At 51.3% G+C, this 16,701-nt stretch overlaps 1 protein-coding gene across 1 annotated transcript in view; it reads left to right on the top strand.

Moving 5' to 3' along the window:
• Window positions 1-16,701, top strand: part of LOC129031637 (contactin-associated protein-like 4) — a 207,029-nt gene that overhangs the window by 134,353 nt on the left and 55,975 nt on the right. Inside the window, 4 exon segments of the mRNA XM_054478145.2 lie at window positions 164-270; window positions 2,354-2,473; window positions 5,815-6,012; window positions 9,845-10,001. Of these exon segments, the coding sequence (XP_054334120.1) occupies window positions 164-270; window positions 2,354-2,473; window positions 5,815-6,012; window positions 9,845-10,001 (582 nt within the window).

Genomic DNA, 16,701 nt, shown 5'->3' with positions numbered 1-16,701 from the left:
GGGCTTAGTGCTGGGAGCAAAGTTCTTAAGGACAGGCTCAACATCCCTGGCCATTTGAACTGTGTGTCCGTGGCTGGACTCGCCCTGCCACAGGACCCATGTTTCACAGAGACCACGTCTGAACACCAACCATGGACACCGACCGTCTCTGTCCTTCTTTCAGGTGTTTACCCAACTACTGTGAGCACGAGGGCACCTGCTCCCAGACCTGGACGGCCTTCCACTGTGACTGCAGCAGCACTGGGTACACGGGCGCCACGTGCCATCGCTGTAAGCGGCTTCCCTCCCCGGGTCCACACAGCGGCTTCAGCGCAGGGGAGGGAGGGGAGGCGATGGTAGGGGCCCTGTTGCACCTGCCCTCTCCCTGCACACCTACCAGAGGGCCCTGCACGGGGAGCTCCTGGGACCAGTTCCCCTCGCTGCCCGGCCAGGGCGGAGGTGCTGGCACAAGGACCATCCTCTCTTTGCGTCCATCATGCCCGGTAGCATCCCCCACAAAGCAGGTGCCCCCATCAATATGCTTTGGTGCATCCGCTTTTCTTAACTGTTATCAGCAACTGTGATTCCAAGCACTCTGAGAAAACCACCAGAAGATAGTGAGTGGTTTTAACTTGTGATCCACAATCGACCTCACACTGAACCGACTTCACTGTGGCTCTTCCAAGGAGAGGTGAAGGTGAAGCCAATGCCCAGTGGCTGGCGGGGAGGCGACACTTGGAGGTGAGGTGGGGAGGCGGCTCTCGGAGTTGAAGCGGGAAGGTGGCTCTCGGAGGCCAGGCGGGGAGGCCTCTCCCGGAGACAAGGCAGGGAGGCAGCTCTCGGAGGCGAGGTGGAGAGGACGCTCGCAGAGGCGAAGTGAGAAGGCGGCTCTCGGTGGTGAAGCGGGGAGGCCGCGCTCGGAAGTGAGGAGGGGAGGACACTCCCGGAAGTGAGGCGGGGAGGCAGCTCTCGGAGGCGAGGCGAGGAGGCTGCCCTGGGAAGCAAGGTGGGGAGGCCGCTCTTGGAGGTGAGGCGGGGAGGCGGTTCTGGGAAGTGAGGCGGCGACCACGCTCCCGGAGCTGAGGCGGAGAGGCCGCTCTGGGAAGTGAGGCGGGGAGGCGGCTCTCGGTGGTGAAGCGGGAAGGCCGCACTCGGAAGTGAGGCGGGGAGGCAGCTCTCGGAGGCGAGGCGAGGAGGCTGCCCTGGGAAGCAAGGTGGGGAGGCAGCTCCCGGAGCTGAGGCGGAGAGGCCGCTCTGGGAAGTGACGCGAGGAGGCGGCTCTCGGAGGTGAGGCGGGGAGGCGGCTCTCGGTGGTGAAGCGGAAAGGCCGCACTCGGAAGTGAGGAGGGGAGGACACTCCCGGAAGTGAGGCGGGGAGGCGGCTCTCGGAGGCGAGGCGGGGAGGCCACTCTGGGAAGTGAGGCGGGGAGGCGGCTCTCAGTGGTGAAGCGGGAAAGGCAGCACTCGGAAGTGAGGAGGGGAGGACACTCCCGGAAGTGAGGCGGGGAGGCGGCTCTCGGAGGCGAGGCGGGGAGGCGGCTCTCGGTGGTGAAGCGGGAAAGGCCGCACTCGGAAGTGAGGAGGGGAGGACACTCCCGGAAGTGAGGCGGGGAGGCAGCTCTCGGAGGCGAGGCGGGAAGGCGGCTCTCGGTGGTGAAGCGGGAAGGCCGCACTCGGAAGTGAGGAGGGGAGGACACTCCCGGAGGTGAGGCGGGGAGGCAGCTCTCGGAGGCGAGGCGAGGAGGCTGCCCTGGGAAGCAAGGTGGGGAGGCCGCTCTTGGAGGCGAGGCGAGGAGGCTGCTCTGGGAATTGAGGCGGGGAGGACGCTCCCGGAGTTGAGGCGGGGAGGCGGCTCTTGGAGGGGAGGCTGGGAGGACGCTCGCGGAGGCGAGGTGAGGAGGCGGCTCTCGGAGGGGATGCGGGGAGGACGCTCACAGAGATGAGGCGGGGAGGCGGCTGTCGGAAATGAGGCGGCAGGAGGGGGACCCAGCCAAATGGAATCCCGTCACCTGTGACAGTAAAGACGCCGCTTCCACCTGTGAGCGCGCCTGAGCCCAGCTCACAACCTGTTTCCTTGTCACATAACGTAACAGTGAACAGAACTTTCCACTGGACTGGGTAATTTTATTTGCCTTTAGGGATTTAAAAGTGCTATAAAAATGGTTGCAACACTCCTCTTCTTTCCAGTTAAGTATATTAGCACACATATTATGTTAAAAATAGTTTTGTATTTTAATACATGTTCACATTTTCCCCTGGAGGGTCGATATTTACCATAAGGCAGGACTTGGAGCCTCCCTCATCTCCTAATTTAAAATGTTGAGAGCTCTGTTACATTTTATTTCATATGGCGAATGATTGGATGACCCCCCAGCTCTCTACGAGCCGTCATGTGAGGCCTACAAGCACCTCGGCCATGCCTCAGGATTCTACAACATCGACCCAGACGGCAGCGGGGCCCTGAAGCCGTTCCAGGCGTTTTGTAACATGACAGGTGAGTTAAAATGTTTGATTTAAGCGCGACAGCTTGAACTCACAATCGCAGCTCACCTAGTAGAAATTGACGTTGTTAGAAGGTATATTAGGATAACTTTGGGACAGTAAGTAGTTATTCAATAAAAGTCTTGGTTATAAAACTTGAACAGATAGTTCAAAAGCAAAAATCCATAATTATATTATTTCTGTGCATGTGCTCTTTTTGTGGAATATTTAATAGTAACACTTAGCCTATCAAATTCCAAAACAAAACGTTTCCTGACTTACCTGATTGGATGAGTGGATGTGCAGTTGGAAGAATATTTGCACTTTAGCTGAGCCTGAGCAGAGACGCCTTCACGTTTGAGCTCCTGTGAGCCTGAGTAGAGCCCTGGATCCCAAGCACTGTGGAGTCTGTTTCTGTAATGATCACCACGTCCACGTGTCCTGTCCCGGCCGGGGACTATGCCTCCCCTCCCCTCAATGCCGATCTGCGTCCCCTGGTCCAGCTGGGATGCCTCCACCCTGAAGTACCTCCATCACTGCCCTGCCACAGAGCAGGCAGTCCGCCTGCTGAACTTGGCAGAGGGAGGTTTACCTCTGCAAATTCTCCAGTCTGCTAAGTTTGGGTGAATGTTCAGAATCACAGAAACAACAAAAAGTAAAGCAGGTGCAGGTGTCCACCCAGATCTCAGTGTCTCCCACGCACAAGGCTGAATGACGCCCCCCAGATTCGTGCCCACCTGGAATTTGCATGGGACTTTATTTGGATAAAGGGTCTTTGCAGACTTAATTAGTGAAGATGAGGTTGTACGGAATTAGGGTGGGCCCCCGACGCAGTGACCGGTGTCCTTAGGAGGAAAGAGAAGTTTGGAGACCCAAACACACCCAGAGGGAACATGACTGTGTGAAGGCAGGCAGAAGCCGGACTGATGTGGCCGCTAGTCAAACAAAGCCAAGGGTTTCCGGCACCCCAGAAGCCGGAAGAGGCAAGGAAGGGTCTTCACCAGCGTCTGCAGAGGGAGCGCGGCCCGGCTGGCACCATGAGTTTGTACCTGTGGCCTGCAGAACTAGGGGAGATTTCTGTTCCAAGCCCCCTGGTCTGTTACTTTGCTAGGGCTGCCCAAGCAGACTAATATGGCCTGTAAGGAACTTAATTTCCCTTAAAAGATTTATTTATGGGTAGATTTCTTATGATGATTCGAATAGGTTAAAAAATCCTAAGGAAGTTTTTTCATTTTCTTCCCCTCAGTGCCCCCCCACCATAAAGTCTGACAGCTTTTGCCTGTAGCCCCGCGTCTACAGGAAGTCGGGCATGTACCCTGGGGAGAGAGCAAGCTGGGCCCAGGCACAGAGCAGCCTGAGGATGGGGTGGCGGCAACAGGCACGTGGCCCCTGGTCAGGCTGGCACTGAGATGGGGTGACTTGGCGGGCGATGCCAGAGGCCCCTCCAGCCCCATTTTGTCCAACTCTTGGATGGCAGCCAGCTAGGGATCTGGAAGAAAGCAAGTGGGACTGATCAGCTGCAGAAATGGGAGCCCATTCTCGCACACGCTGGGGGCTGGACATCTAGGACCAAGGCGTCGGAGGGTCGGTGCGCAAGGACCTGAGGGGAGCTCTGTTCAGGCCTCTCCCTTGCTCTCAGGGTTTCTCTCAGTGTTTGGTGTTTCATGGCTGTTGGGGGCCCCCACACCCTCATCTCTGCCTGCATCTTTGCACAGTGTTGCTTCGTGTGTGTGTCTGTGTTCAAATCTCCCCTTTCACAAGGACAGTCGGGTTGGATCAGGCCGACCCTGCTCCACTATGGCGTCGCCTCGTCTAATTCCATCGGCAACCACCCTGCTCCTAATAAGGCCACATTCTGAGGTCATGGGGTTAGAACCTCAGATTTCCACATGCTCACATGTCAACACGTGAATTTTGGGAGCCACACGTAAGCCGGTAATGCAAAGCACCCCTGGCTGTGCTGGAATTTGGCTTCTCCAGTGACCATCCCCTAAAGAAGAACTGTGTCCAGGGCCGTGCAGGCAGAGCCTCACCCTGTTTGCAACTCATGCCTCTACTCGGCCAAGAACACTTTTACCTCCGAAGTGGGTGGTTTTCTGCCTCGAGGGAACCCTGTCACTGAGGACAGAGTGGGCCCCGTGACTACTCCCTGCCGTCGAGCCACAGACACGGAACCCATGATCAAAATGGCACCCAGCTCCTCTTGGAGTCACTGGGACCACACCTTTCTGCCAGATGAAACACTGGGGCTTCATGTAGAGGAGAGGACGGGAAAGGAGGTGTGCCTGGGAGTCCCAGGCAGGGAGGACAGGCAGGCCACTTGCTAGCTGGGTTGTGTGGGCAGTGCCTCCGTCAGCCACAGCCTTCATGGCCCGTGGGTGTTTCTCTGTAGACTCCAGGCTGTGGTTCTCCAGGGACCCCTGTGGCTGCCGGCCTCACCCAAGACGCTCTCCTGGGCTCTGAGGCCTCGCCTGTCAGTCACACTGGGACCGGTAGAGGGTCCAGGGCTGGGGCACTGGCCGTAGGGTGGAGGGGTCTGGAATGCAGTTGGCAGCGGCCTGTGGCGTGTCTCACTCCCCTGGACCCGGCTGTACCCGCCAGGACATGCAGGAGGGTTTCTGCAAGGAGAGGGTAACAGAGGGGCAGGAACAAATCCAAGTCCAATGACGGTGTCATGGGCTCTAATTTGACAAGTCCTGATGAGAACATACTGCTTAACCTCCAGTCTCAGATGGTGCCAGGCGTCTGGACTGCACACGCGGGGTCGGGCTGGAGCGGCCGCCTGCCTCCTGCTGCACAGCATTCAGCGTGCAGGGCAAGTTTCATTCTCAACACCGGGGAAGCTGGGCCAGGGCTGAGGCGCAGGAGGGACCAGCCTCATCCTGCCTTTCAGTGCCTAAGCCATGGAGCCCGCCCTTCCAAGCCATAGTGGCCTCCTGAGCGGTGCCTAGTGAGGAAGGAAGGGAACACCCAGAGGATCAGGGCTGCAGAGGTACCAGGGGTGCCCACAGGGCTCTTGTACAGCAGTGAGAAGCACATTTTAGGAGTAGGGAAGGCGTGGTTTGCATAATTTTAGATCTTTACAAAATGTTAATGACCATTTCTTCTACTCTTTTTCTCCTATAACATTCTGTCTGGCTAAATACCTGGAAACACAAATGTTCATGACTGGATCCCCTCGGATACTGAGTAACACAAATCGTAACAAGAGGCCACCCCTTCCCAGGACTTAATGTTCTAGAATCCTGTTAATCTGATTCTTGGACTCCGATGTCTCAGGACCAGCAGACGCCCAGGGTCTGAGTGTGCCACTAGTGACACTCCTTCTCTCTCTCTCCTGCTGTCACCCTGGAGATGTTCCATGGATGGTGCTGCAGCACAACGGCTCAGCCTTAACCAGGGTGAAGGGCGCGAGCCAGGAGAACCCACACCGAGCAGCATTCCAGTACACGGTCAGCACAGAGCAGCTGCTGGCCAGCATGGACCGCGCCAGGCACTGCCAACAGGAGCTGGAGCTCCGCTGTCGGAGGTCTCGGCTGCAGGACCCTCGAGGTAGGCGGCCCCTCCCAGCCCTGTCTGACCTGAGCCTGTGAGGTGTGGGTGTTGCAGCCCAGGGGTGCGGGAACAGTTTCATCCAGGGGTAGCCCCCAGAACACCATGGCGGGCAGAGACGTTCCTGATGGGTGCTGTATTTTCTCCCTTTAGAATATTTTACGGTGGTGGTGACTTTCCTCGGCCCCCATCCCCTCCTCATGCCCCTGTTTTCTCCCTTTAGAATACGTTACTGTGGTGCTTTCTTTGGCCCCCATCCGCTCCTCATGCCCCTGTTTTCTCCCTTTAGAGTATGTTACTGCGGTGCTTTCTTTGGCCCCCATCCACTCCTCGTGCCCCAGGTCTTCATCGTCCTGAGACCCCGCAGGTCCCCTGCTTCTGGTCCCCCCGGGTTTTCCAAACAATTCCCTATTTCCTCTGTAAGGACAGATGTGTCTCTGTGGGCTCTGCCTTCGCAGGGCACTGCCTTATCTTGGAAGCTCTAGAGCCTTGCTGGGCAGACAGACCCCTCCACCTAGTGTCCAGGGACCCCGGGCTGACCCCACCGAGCCTCAGCCCCACTGCCCATCATGCTTTTCCTCATCCTGGGATGTGCGGGTGTCATGCTGCACGTGACTTATAACCATGATCACTCACCCTTGGATTTTGCAAATCATTTCTCCTTTCATAAATTAGAGAAACTAGAGCGGAGTGAAGTTGGCTTCAAATTAAAGCCACTGCCGCTCCATGTCATTTTCACTCAGCATCTTTTCTGGCAAAAGATGGAGTTACAGGATTGAGGGCAGCACCCCACAGGGCCCCGGCACTTGGCAGAAGCATGGCCTATAAACATCACACGGGTGTGTGTTGTGTCCAGTGAGACTGGAGGCGGCCGCCCACTCAGCCCCGTCCGTCTGTCGGGCCAGCTTTCGGCCTCGTGCACACCAAGGGACCGGGTCTCCCAAGCCTGGGGCAGCTTGCTGTGGATGTGGCCCTCCTGCCCCCCTCCCCAAGTGCCAGCCCTCCTCCCGGACCCCCGTACATTCTGGGGCTCAAGCCACCCTGGGATTCATGTCGGGAATATCAGAGGCCAGGCCCCACGTTGGCCACAGTGAGCTGCGGGATTGAGGGCTGTGCCCAGTCCCTCTGAGCTGGGGAGGGGACCTGGCCCTTCCCTCAGGACGGGAACTTGGGGTGAGCACAGGAGAGGTCAGCACTCGGGTTTCAGTGTTCATGATTCCACACAAACGGCCCTTGTGCTGCACACACCATGTGAGGCGTCCACCCCAAAGCCCGTGCTGGGGCCGCAGGGGACTCTGGGGCAGGTCCTGTGTCTGGGGACAGCCTTGGCCTGGCTGGGTGGAGTGTGCCGTCGCATCCACAGGGGGCTGCCTGGTACACTGGAGGATCCTCTGGGCTGAATATGTGGCCCGAGGCTGGACCCCCGACCCTGCAGGTGTGGAGCCTAGAGACAGAGTGGCCCCACAGGCTCCTCCATGGTGTCCCCATGCAGTTGGCTCAGCTCCCAGCTCCCTGGTGTGGCTGAGCTCAATGCAAATCGCACAGGTGACCGTGGAGGCAGGTGAGCCCCACAGTGCACCCGGCCGAGTGCAGGAGGACAGGCAGGTATATGAGAAGCCAGAGCGGGGAGCGTTCCTGCCAGAAGAAGATCTGGGGGTGCTCTTAAGGGCAATGGCACAGAAGCAGGTTCTGGAAGGTGAAGGGGAGGCCCCGGGGGAGCCCCAGAAGAGGAGAACTGTGGGGGAGGTCTGGGATGGGGAGTCCAGCAAAGCCACTGGGAGGAAAGAGCAGAGATGAGGAGGTGGAGCAGGGACTTGGAAGTGGCCTGGGCAGGGGTCCTTGAATAGGCAGGTAAGGACCTGGGGCTTTATGTGATGGAGGCCAGTGCCTGGTGCCCGTGGGTTTGGATGGATATGGCTCAGTCCCCAGCCTCGCGTGGTTGAGGGAATTGTCACCAAGGCTACCCTGGGGGAGCTCAATGCAGCTGGAGGACCAGAAAAGCATCCAAGGGAGGTCCCTGGGGTCCGAGCATCCAGGGTGCCCACATGATGATCCCAATGGAGACAGGGCGGGAAGAAAGGGGACTTGGGAAGTGAGGTCCAGGTGGGGCTGCAGGTCGAGATGTTCAGGTCACAAGGCGAAGGAGGCAGTGGGGGCGCCAGCAGGTCCCTGTGATGGGTCTGGGAGGAGTGCGAAGAATACAGAAATGCACATTGACAGGCTGGGGCCAGCCCTGCAGGGAAGGCCTTGGATGTGAGGTTCAGGCCCTGAGGTTGGGAGGGAAATCCCGGCCGGGACTGGGTCAGGAGCCGGTGGGGTGCGTTTCCTGGTTCAGTAGAATGGTTCCTATTTCTCTTATTTTCTTTTCTGCTCTCTTATTTTATTAATTATTTCTTCTACCTTCCCAAAATCTCTGGAATGCTTAAAAACTCACAAATGCAACTGAAAGCACTTGATATCATTATAACCATTTGATAATTAGTGTTGTTAAATGAGAAATTTAGATAGTAAAAATACAATTATAAGTTGGAATACAATAATGTCCTCCCTCTGATTTTTGAAAGCATAATGGTGAAGTAATTAAAACTTTAAAGTGTTATTATCAAAAATATCTATTAAATATTTTAAACGCCTCCTGCCTCCCAGTGGTGAGTTTTCAGCCTATTTGGAAAAATTCATCTTCATGGGTGGTGCTCACAGCACTCATCCCAGCACCTCTGGGAGTCGCTGGCCAGGGAGGCGACTGCTTTTGAGCCAAGGACTGCTTTGCTGGGTTCTGACTCCACCAGGGGTCATGAGGCACCACGGGGCTGGGACGTGCTCTGGGTCCTCGTGGGACCCTTGGTGTCACTCACAGGAAATGGCCAAGAGCCTCGGGAGCAGCTGCCTCCTGCCTGGCTCTCTGGGGTGGGGTCCTTCTTCCTGGGTCGGGGTATGCTGGACTCCACCTCTCCCTTCTCGGCCATCTTCTCCTAAGTGCTGCGGGCATTCCTTGCCCAGGTCTGTTGTTCTGCAGCATTCTGGAGAAGTCCAGGTCCGACGTGGGATCCAGGATCCCTCTCATTCTGCAGCGTTCTGGAGAAGTCCAGCTCCGACGTGGGATCTCAGGCAGGATGCAGAGGCTCCTGTTTATTCCTGACAGGGCACTGGGGTCGCTGGTTTCCCAACAGGGTATTTGTGTCAGGCAGGTGGAGGGTTTGCCCCTCCCGTTTGCAGCTCTGCAGGTGAACAGGCACCTTCTCAGAACAGAATAGGAAGTGCGACTCAGCCCCAAACAACCCCCAGGCCACAGCAGGGTGCACCCCACCTGGGAGTCACAGGATGCTGGGGTCAGACTTGCAGCCAGGGCTGCTCAGTAATAACCCAGGGGGCCGACTGAGGGCTCGGAGGAATGTGCTGCCTTCGTTCTGTTTCTAATGCAACAGGCCTTTCAGGATCTCAAACAGACGTTAACTTTAGCTTCCAAATCACTTTTTGATTGCTTGTTCATTTGTTTATTTTGATGGCAACTCACTTCTTCATGTGGTTCCTGAAGAAATTTCACAACTTTGCTGTTCCAAATTATGTACTACTGTGACGAAAGGATGTTAGGTATCATTTTCTAACAAAATACATGGTCCAGTGATGAGTTAAGAAATACAATGTAATCAAATAGATCAGTTAGAATTCCTAAAGAAGCAATATTCTGTTACGGTGTTAAGAATAAAACCATTTTAAAGCAGAGTTTCTCTTTGCTCTGTGGGTTTCTTAATGAGCTGGGAGATGAGGGGTCCCTGGGGATGGTGGGCAGTGGGGCCAGGCAGGTGTCACCTTTCTCCGATTTGTCTTTCAGATGGAACCGTGCTGAGCTGGTGGGCTGGAAGAGCCAACGAGACCCACACTTACTGGGGAGGATCTGTTCCCGGTGCCCACCAGTGTGCCTGTGGGTTAGCGAGGGACTGTCTCGATCCTCAGTACGGCTGCAACTGTGACGCCGACCGGGACGAATGGTGAGTTGCATGTGATTTCCTCCATAAGATGTGCGTTTGTTCTTGCTTGAAGCGTTTGAAGCGTAGGACGAACGTAGGTTCCATCGCGTCCTTGCGAGTTAGAGACGTGCGTGTACGGTGATGAACTATGATACAAGTGATCAGAAGCCTAAACATTAAGGTCAATGAATTGCTGGTTTCCTTTCTTTCTTATCTTGGTTTGTTGTTTTTCATTTTTAACCTTTTCATTATGAACAAGGCCAAATCTATGCAAAAGTGGAGATGATAGTACTAATGAACCCCCACGTGCCCATCGCCCAACCTCAACAGCCATCGTCCATGGCCAGCTTTTGGCTGTAGATACACCCACCTCATCACCCCACCCCAATGATTGTGGAGAAAACCCACGTCACATCATTACATCTGTCAACACTTTGTTGTTTTGTTGTGAAAAATTCATCACAAATCATGCACATTTTATTTCTTCAATAAGATAGCCTCATTAAAGGATTAAAAGGTTTAAATTCAGCCTAATTTAGCTCATTTAAGTAATCTCATGTGAACAGGACATATTTTCTAAACCAATTTCTAAAGTATGGCCTCCAACACTCTCAACTACCAACGGGTCCACAGTCACCCAGGTGTTGGGGGTGACACGTCCTCAGTGTCCATCATCACCCAGGTGTTGAGGTGACACATCCTCGGTGTCACCAATGAAAGGCGTAGTGTGTGCTTTCACAGCAAAGGCTCTGAGAAGTCCTGCAGAAAGACTGCTGGACCCACGGGAGCAGTCCCACGTGATCTGATGAAGCTGCTAGTCAGACTTACGGATGTTTACATGAAAAGCATCTCTCAGTGTGGCCCGCACTCTGGAAATACAGAACATCAAGGGCTTAAAAATGATCATCAAAATGGCTAAACAAGGGAATTGCCTCACGTGTATAGACAATATGTGAAATCAGAAAGCTTATTATATTTGAGAATAATACAGGAATCCCCGTTGATTTTATGTTTTTATTTATAAGACAATATTTATTAAGTGAGAATGTTTTCAAATCTCAAGATTCATATTTTAATGTTTATCACCAGTAAAAATTTCATATAGCTCAAATGCTTCAGATACTATATTTTTATTGCACTTTTAATATGGGCCATGAACACCAAAATCACTTTAAAAAATACAATTTGGTCAATATGATTTATTTGGCTACAGAATGTCTACATGCTTAGGAATCAGTTCATTCAGAAATGATCTCACAGTTGTAACTGCAAGGTTTTCATTTGCTCACCTGGCATGAACAAAAGCTAGAACACATCGGTTTAAGAATATTCTGAGAGAATTTGAAAGATCTGCGGAAATGGGCGTGTCAGAAACGGCGGCAGTGAAGGCCCCAGGCAGGGGTTAGCAAACTCTGGCCTGTGAGCCAAATCCTGCCTGCAGCCTGATCTTCCAGAGTTCTCCTGGGACTCAGCCACATCCTTCCGTTCACGTTTTACCCACGGCTGCTCTCAGTCCCATGGCTGGGTTGAGTGATTGAGACAGGGACCCTGTGGTCTGAAAGCCTGAAATTCTTACCGTCCGGCCCTTTGCAGAAAACAGTGCTGATCTACCGATCTACCCTGGAGAACACAGTGCTGGAGCCAAGTCCCTGAGACTGGGAAGGGATGGGAGACCCAGACTGGAACACAGGCTGGAATCGGGCGACTTCCCAAGGACCCATCTCCTGACCATGGTCCCCAGGACAGGCAGAGGGCACTGGGTAGGGAGGCCCCGGCCTGCTGAAAAGGTCAGGCTTGTGGGCAGGGATGCAGCTGCAGGGCTAAATGCCGCAGGAGCAATTTAGATTCTGGAATCCTGTAGCCTAGGAGCCAGGTGGACGCACCCTCTCCAAGGAGGCCCGGCCAGGGTGGTGGCCAGGCAAGGGTCAGAGGGGGCCCAGGATGGTCAGTAGACCCAGAGGAGGTAAGGAAAAAGGGCGACCCATGACTGTCCTGCTGGACTTGCAAGCAGAAAGGGTCAGCATGGGGACCCGGAGGCTGCAGTGGGGGGGTCCTGAGCCCTTGTCCAGTCTTGGACCCAGGATCAAGTGACACAGGAAGGGACTTGTGATGCCCAGCAAGCATGAGCCACCCCCACCCCAACCAGGGAGGCACCTGGTGTCCTCTCAGCAACGGCAGAGTGGTTCGTTACCTGCCTTGAAGTCACCTCTGGAATTTTGCAGCTGGATCTCCAGGCTCAACCTGTCTCAAGATTAGCCCTGGAACTTTGAAGGCAGCACACAGCCAGATGCCAGCAGTCAGATAAATGCATGGGGGTACACGGCCGGAAAGGGAGGGACACGGAGGCTATTTTAAGGTTAAGGAAAAGCCTTTAGCACTTTGCCTCAAGGTTATATCTTGACACCCAAGAGAAAGAAAAAGACAGTTTAAAATGCATTTTGAAGTTCAGCTGCCTTGTTACACATCCTTCCACAGGACTTGGAGTGGACTTGCAGGGAGGCCTGCCCTGAGCTCAGAGCCGGCAGAGTCTGGTACCCTTTCGCATAGACACACCCCGCAGTAGCAGTAAATGGCAACCGAGGTTGCCCAGCCTGCAAGGGGAGGGCCCCGTCAGCCCCTCAGGAATGGAGCCAGATGCTCCTCTGCCGTAGCCTCACCCAGCAGCACGCCAAGAGGGAGGGTGTCGGGAATGGTAGCAGAGGAGGGAGCTGGTGAATCCGCTGCAGACCCCAGGGCTGACGCAGGAGCCATGGGTCAGCCGAGTAAGGATCGCTCGGCTGTGACGCTGAAGTCAGCTGCAGGGCAGAGTAGATGCAACCTGGCCACAAGTGTGCCCGGGCAGTGTGAAGGACGGACTGCGGCAGACATGGCCAGGGATGCCCAGACGCCCCGTGCACGCCAGGGACAGCCTCGACCCAGCAATCCACAGCGTGCGAGGGACGGACTGGCGTGCACAGGGATTCTCCACTGTCACACAGTGTGTCTGCTAGTATGACACTGGTCAAAATTAAAGATCAAAAACTTGTAAAATGACTCAGAGGTGTGTGGTGTGTGTGGAGGCGTCGGTGCAAAGAAACAATCAAATGACCAAGTAGCGTCCAGAGACAAGTGCACGGTGCTGTGGGCAGCACCAGGGAGTGTGGAAAGTTTGCTCTTTTTAATAAATGGAGCCGGGTCAACTAAATATCCACATGCAAGGAGTAAACCTTAACATTTACTTCCCAGCACATAAAGATCAATTCCAGTTGGATTTCAGATCAAATACGAAAGGCAAAACCATAACAATTCCAGAGGAAAGCACCGGAGAGCATCCCCTGATCCCGAGCTCCAGGGGTTCTAATTCCATCTTGTAATTCCAAGCGTGTTCCGTCTCCTCTCCCTCCTCCCTTCCTCTCAACCTCCGTCTCTCTCTCACTCTATTTCAATACAGACACATAAATATCTGTGTCCTGAATCATTCCAGAGTCCACTGCAGACATGATGCTCCTTTAACCTCAGATATTTCGTCCTGTATTTCCCAAAAGCAAAGCTGTTTTCTTACATAACCGCAGTCCAAAAATCAAAATCAGGAAATTCATATTGATCCAGTGCTATTACATAACCCATAATTTGTATTTACATTTCTCTAATTACCCCCATAATGCCCCATTACTGGTGATGTTAATTTGACAATTTGGTTCAGGTGACGTCTGCCAGATTCCCTACTATGAATGATCGTTTTTGCATTTGTGATCAACGGTATCTTGTGCGGGGATGCAGGAAACCATGTTCATACTCTTATGCCTCAGATTTCCGCCCACTTACTTTAGCATCCATTAATTAATCTTGCTGCATCAATTATTATTGATTGTTGCTCCGATGGTGGTTTTATTCAGTGTCACTGTTCCTTGCGTGCATGTTTCTCAGTTGACATTCTAACTGTTGGGGTCTTTCTCCCTCTTTATAACGTGTCCTCTCTCCTGTCCTGACGTCATCTGGGGCTGCAGCTGTCCCAGGCAAGGCAGGTTTCAGCCGTGTCCTCCTGCCAGGCCCCATCCTCCTCTAAGCACTTTCTTACACTTTACCCCAACGGGTTCCAAGGGCATCCTGCTCTAAGCTCATCCTTCCTGGAGAAGACTTTTTTCATACTCCTTTGGTGCATTTTCTGTTAAATTTAGCCCTAAACAATTGTATCTCCCGTTCTGGTGTTGTAAACTGAGTTATCATTCTATCTTCTAACTGGTTATTATTTAGTTTAATTAAGTCCCAGCTATTTATCTTTGTTTTTATTGCATTTGCTTTTGGGTTCTTGGTCATGAAATCTTTGCCTAAGCCAATGTCTAGAATGGTTTTTCTGATGTTATCTTCTAGAATTTTTATAGTTTTAGGTCTCACATTTAAGTTCTTGATTATTTGTGTATGTGAAAGTATGGTCTCATCATATCCTGTTCCACTGAACTTTTTCTTCTTGCCTATTTGGTGAGACGCTGTCTTTAGGGCTGAGGCACTTAAAAGGTATAGATGTGAATGTCACGCGTGTAGATACCATGTATGCCTCAATAAAGACACTGATCACGTGCCTGTGTGTATTTACGGAATCACATCAAGAAAGTGTCTGTTCATAATTATCATCCAGAATGATTTATGAGAAATGGATGTTAACATTCATCAAAGGTTTTTTCAGCATTTATGCAAGTAATCAAATGATTTTTCTCCTTAGATATCTTAATTCGATACAACATATTAATGATTGTCATGTTGTGTCATTTCTTTGTGTGGAATTATATTCTTCATGCACCGATAATACAACTAGAAGGTTTGTGTCAACGTTTGCAGGTGGCCAGTCTATGCATTCCTTTTTTTTCCCCGTCTTTATCAGATTTAAGTGTCAAGGTCACACTTGCTTCATAGAATTGGGATGTTTTCCTTCATTTCAGGCTCTGGAAGAATTTTTCTTTTTTTGGAGCATTAGATTTTTGAAGTTTTGCTAGACTTTCTCTGTGAATCCACCTTGACCAGGGACTTCTGTGGCACATTTTCTTGATATGTTTCTGTTTTTTTCCTACAGAATTGAATATACTAAACTACATAAACCCAGGGGAATCAATTTCATTAAATTTAATTTTCCTAGTAAATTATCTTTTCACTAGTAACAAGATAAATTCAGGGCCAGGTGCAGTGGCTCACGCCTGTAATCCCAGCACATTGGGAGGTCAAGGTGGGCAGATCACCTGAGGTCAGGAGTTTGAGACCAGCCTGGCCAACATGGTGAAAATCATCTCTAATAAAAACAAAATATATACAAAAATTAGCCAGGCGTGGTAGTGCATGCCTGTAATCCCAGCTACTCAGGAGGCTGAGGCAGGAGAATCGCTTGAACCCAGGAGCCAAGGTTGCAGTGAGCTGAGATCACGCCATTGCACTCCAGACTGGGTGACAAGAGTGAAACTCTATTTCAAAATAAATAAAGAAATTAATTAATTTAAAAAATTAAAAAGGAATATAAATTCATTCCTATAGAGGTAAATTCATTCCTATAGAGGTCTGAAAAGTAGTTTATTTTTTATGGTTTTTCCCTTTTAATAATAGTTTTCCGTTTTTAAAAAATTTTACTATTTTGTATATGTGTGCTTTCTGCCTTTTTTCTTGATTAAACTATCTGGAGTTGTCCAGATATATGATCTATTTGTCTTTATAGTATGTTATTATTTTAAAAGTATTTTGATTTACTATTTAGATGTATTTTTTATTCTTCACCTTATTAATTTTTACATTTTAAAAATTTTCTTCTTTATGCTTTTTTTTATTCTCTTTGTTCCTTATACCAGTCTTTATGGTGCCAAGTAAATATACTTGTGTTCATTCTTTACTTCTGGTTGGTAAAAATATTTCAGAGTTCAGGTTTTCCTCTGTTCATCAATTTCAATGCATTAAATAATCTGAAATGCATTGCTTTATTTACCAGTATTTTAGTACTTCTATAATTTTTATGTGTATTTCCCTTTTTATGGCAAATTTTTAAAATAGCTTTGAAATTTTCAAGTTAAAGGACCTTTTTTAAAAAGGTTGCTAATATTTTCAGTTTTATCAGTTTTTTTGTTTTGTTTTGTTTTTTTCTTGTTACATGAGTAAGTTCTTTAGTGGTGATTTGTGAGATTTTGGTGCACCCATCACCCAAGCAGTATACAGTGAACCCTATTTGTAGTCTTTTTTTTTTTTTTTTTTTTGAGACGTAGTCTGCTCTGTCACCAGGCTGGAGTGCAGTGGCATGATCTCAACTCACTGCAAGCTCTGTCTCCTGGGTTCAACCGATTCTTCTGCCTCAGCCTCCCAAGTAGCTGGAACTACAGGTGCATGCCACCACACCCAGCTAATTTTTTGTATTTTTAGTAGAGATGGGGTTTCACTATGTTGGCCAGGATGGTCTCAATCTCTTGACCTCATGATTCACCTGCCTCGGCCTCCCAAAGTGCTGAGACTACAGGCATGAGCCACCACACCCAGCCCGACTTGTAGTCTTTCATCCCTCACCCCCTTCCCACCCTTTCCCCCAAGTCCCCAAAGTCCATTGTATCATTCTTATGCTTTTGCATCCTCATAGCTTAGCTGTCACTTACACGTGAGAACATACGATGTTTGGTTTTCCATTCCTGAGTTACTTCACTTGGAATAATAGTCTCCAATCCCATGCAGGTTGCCGTGAATGCTATTACTTCATTCCTTTTTATGGCTGAGTAGTATT

This window comes from Pongo pygmaeus, chromosome 11 (assembly GCF_028885625.2).
Source record: "Pongo pygmaeus isolate AG05252 chromosome 11, NHGRI_mPonPyg2-v2.0_pri, whole genome shotgun sequence".
Classification (NCBI taxonomy): domain Eukaryota; kingdom Metazoa; phylum Chordata; class Mammalia; order Primates; family Hominidae; genus Pongo; species Pongo pygmaeus.
Note: the sequence above shows the minus strand (reverse complement) of the source record. Positions and strands in the feature narration are given on the sequence as shown.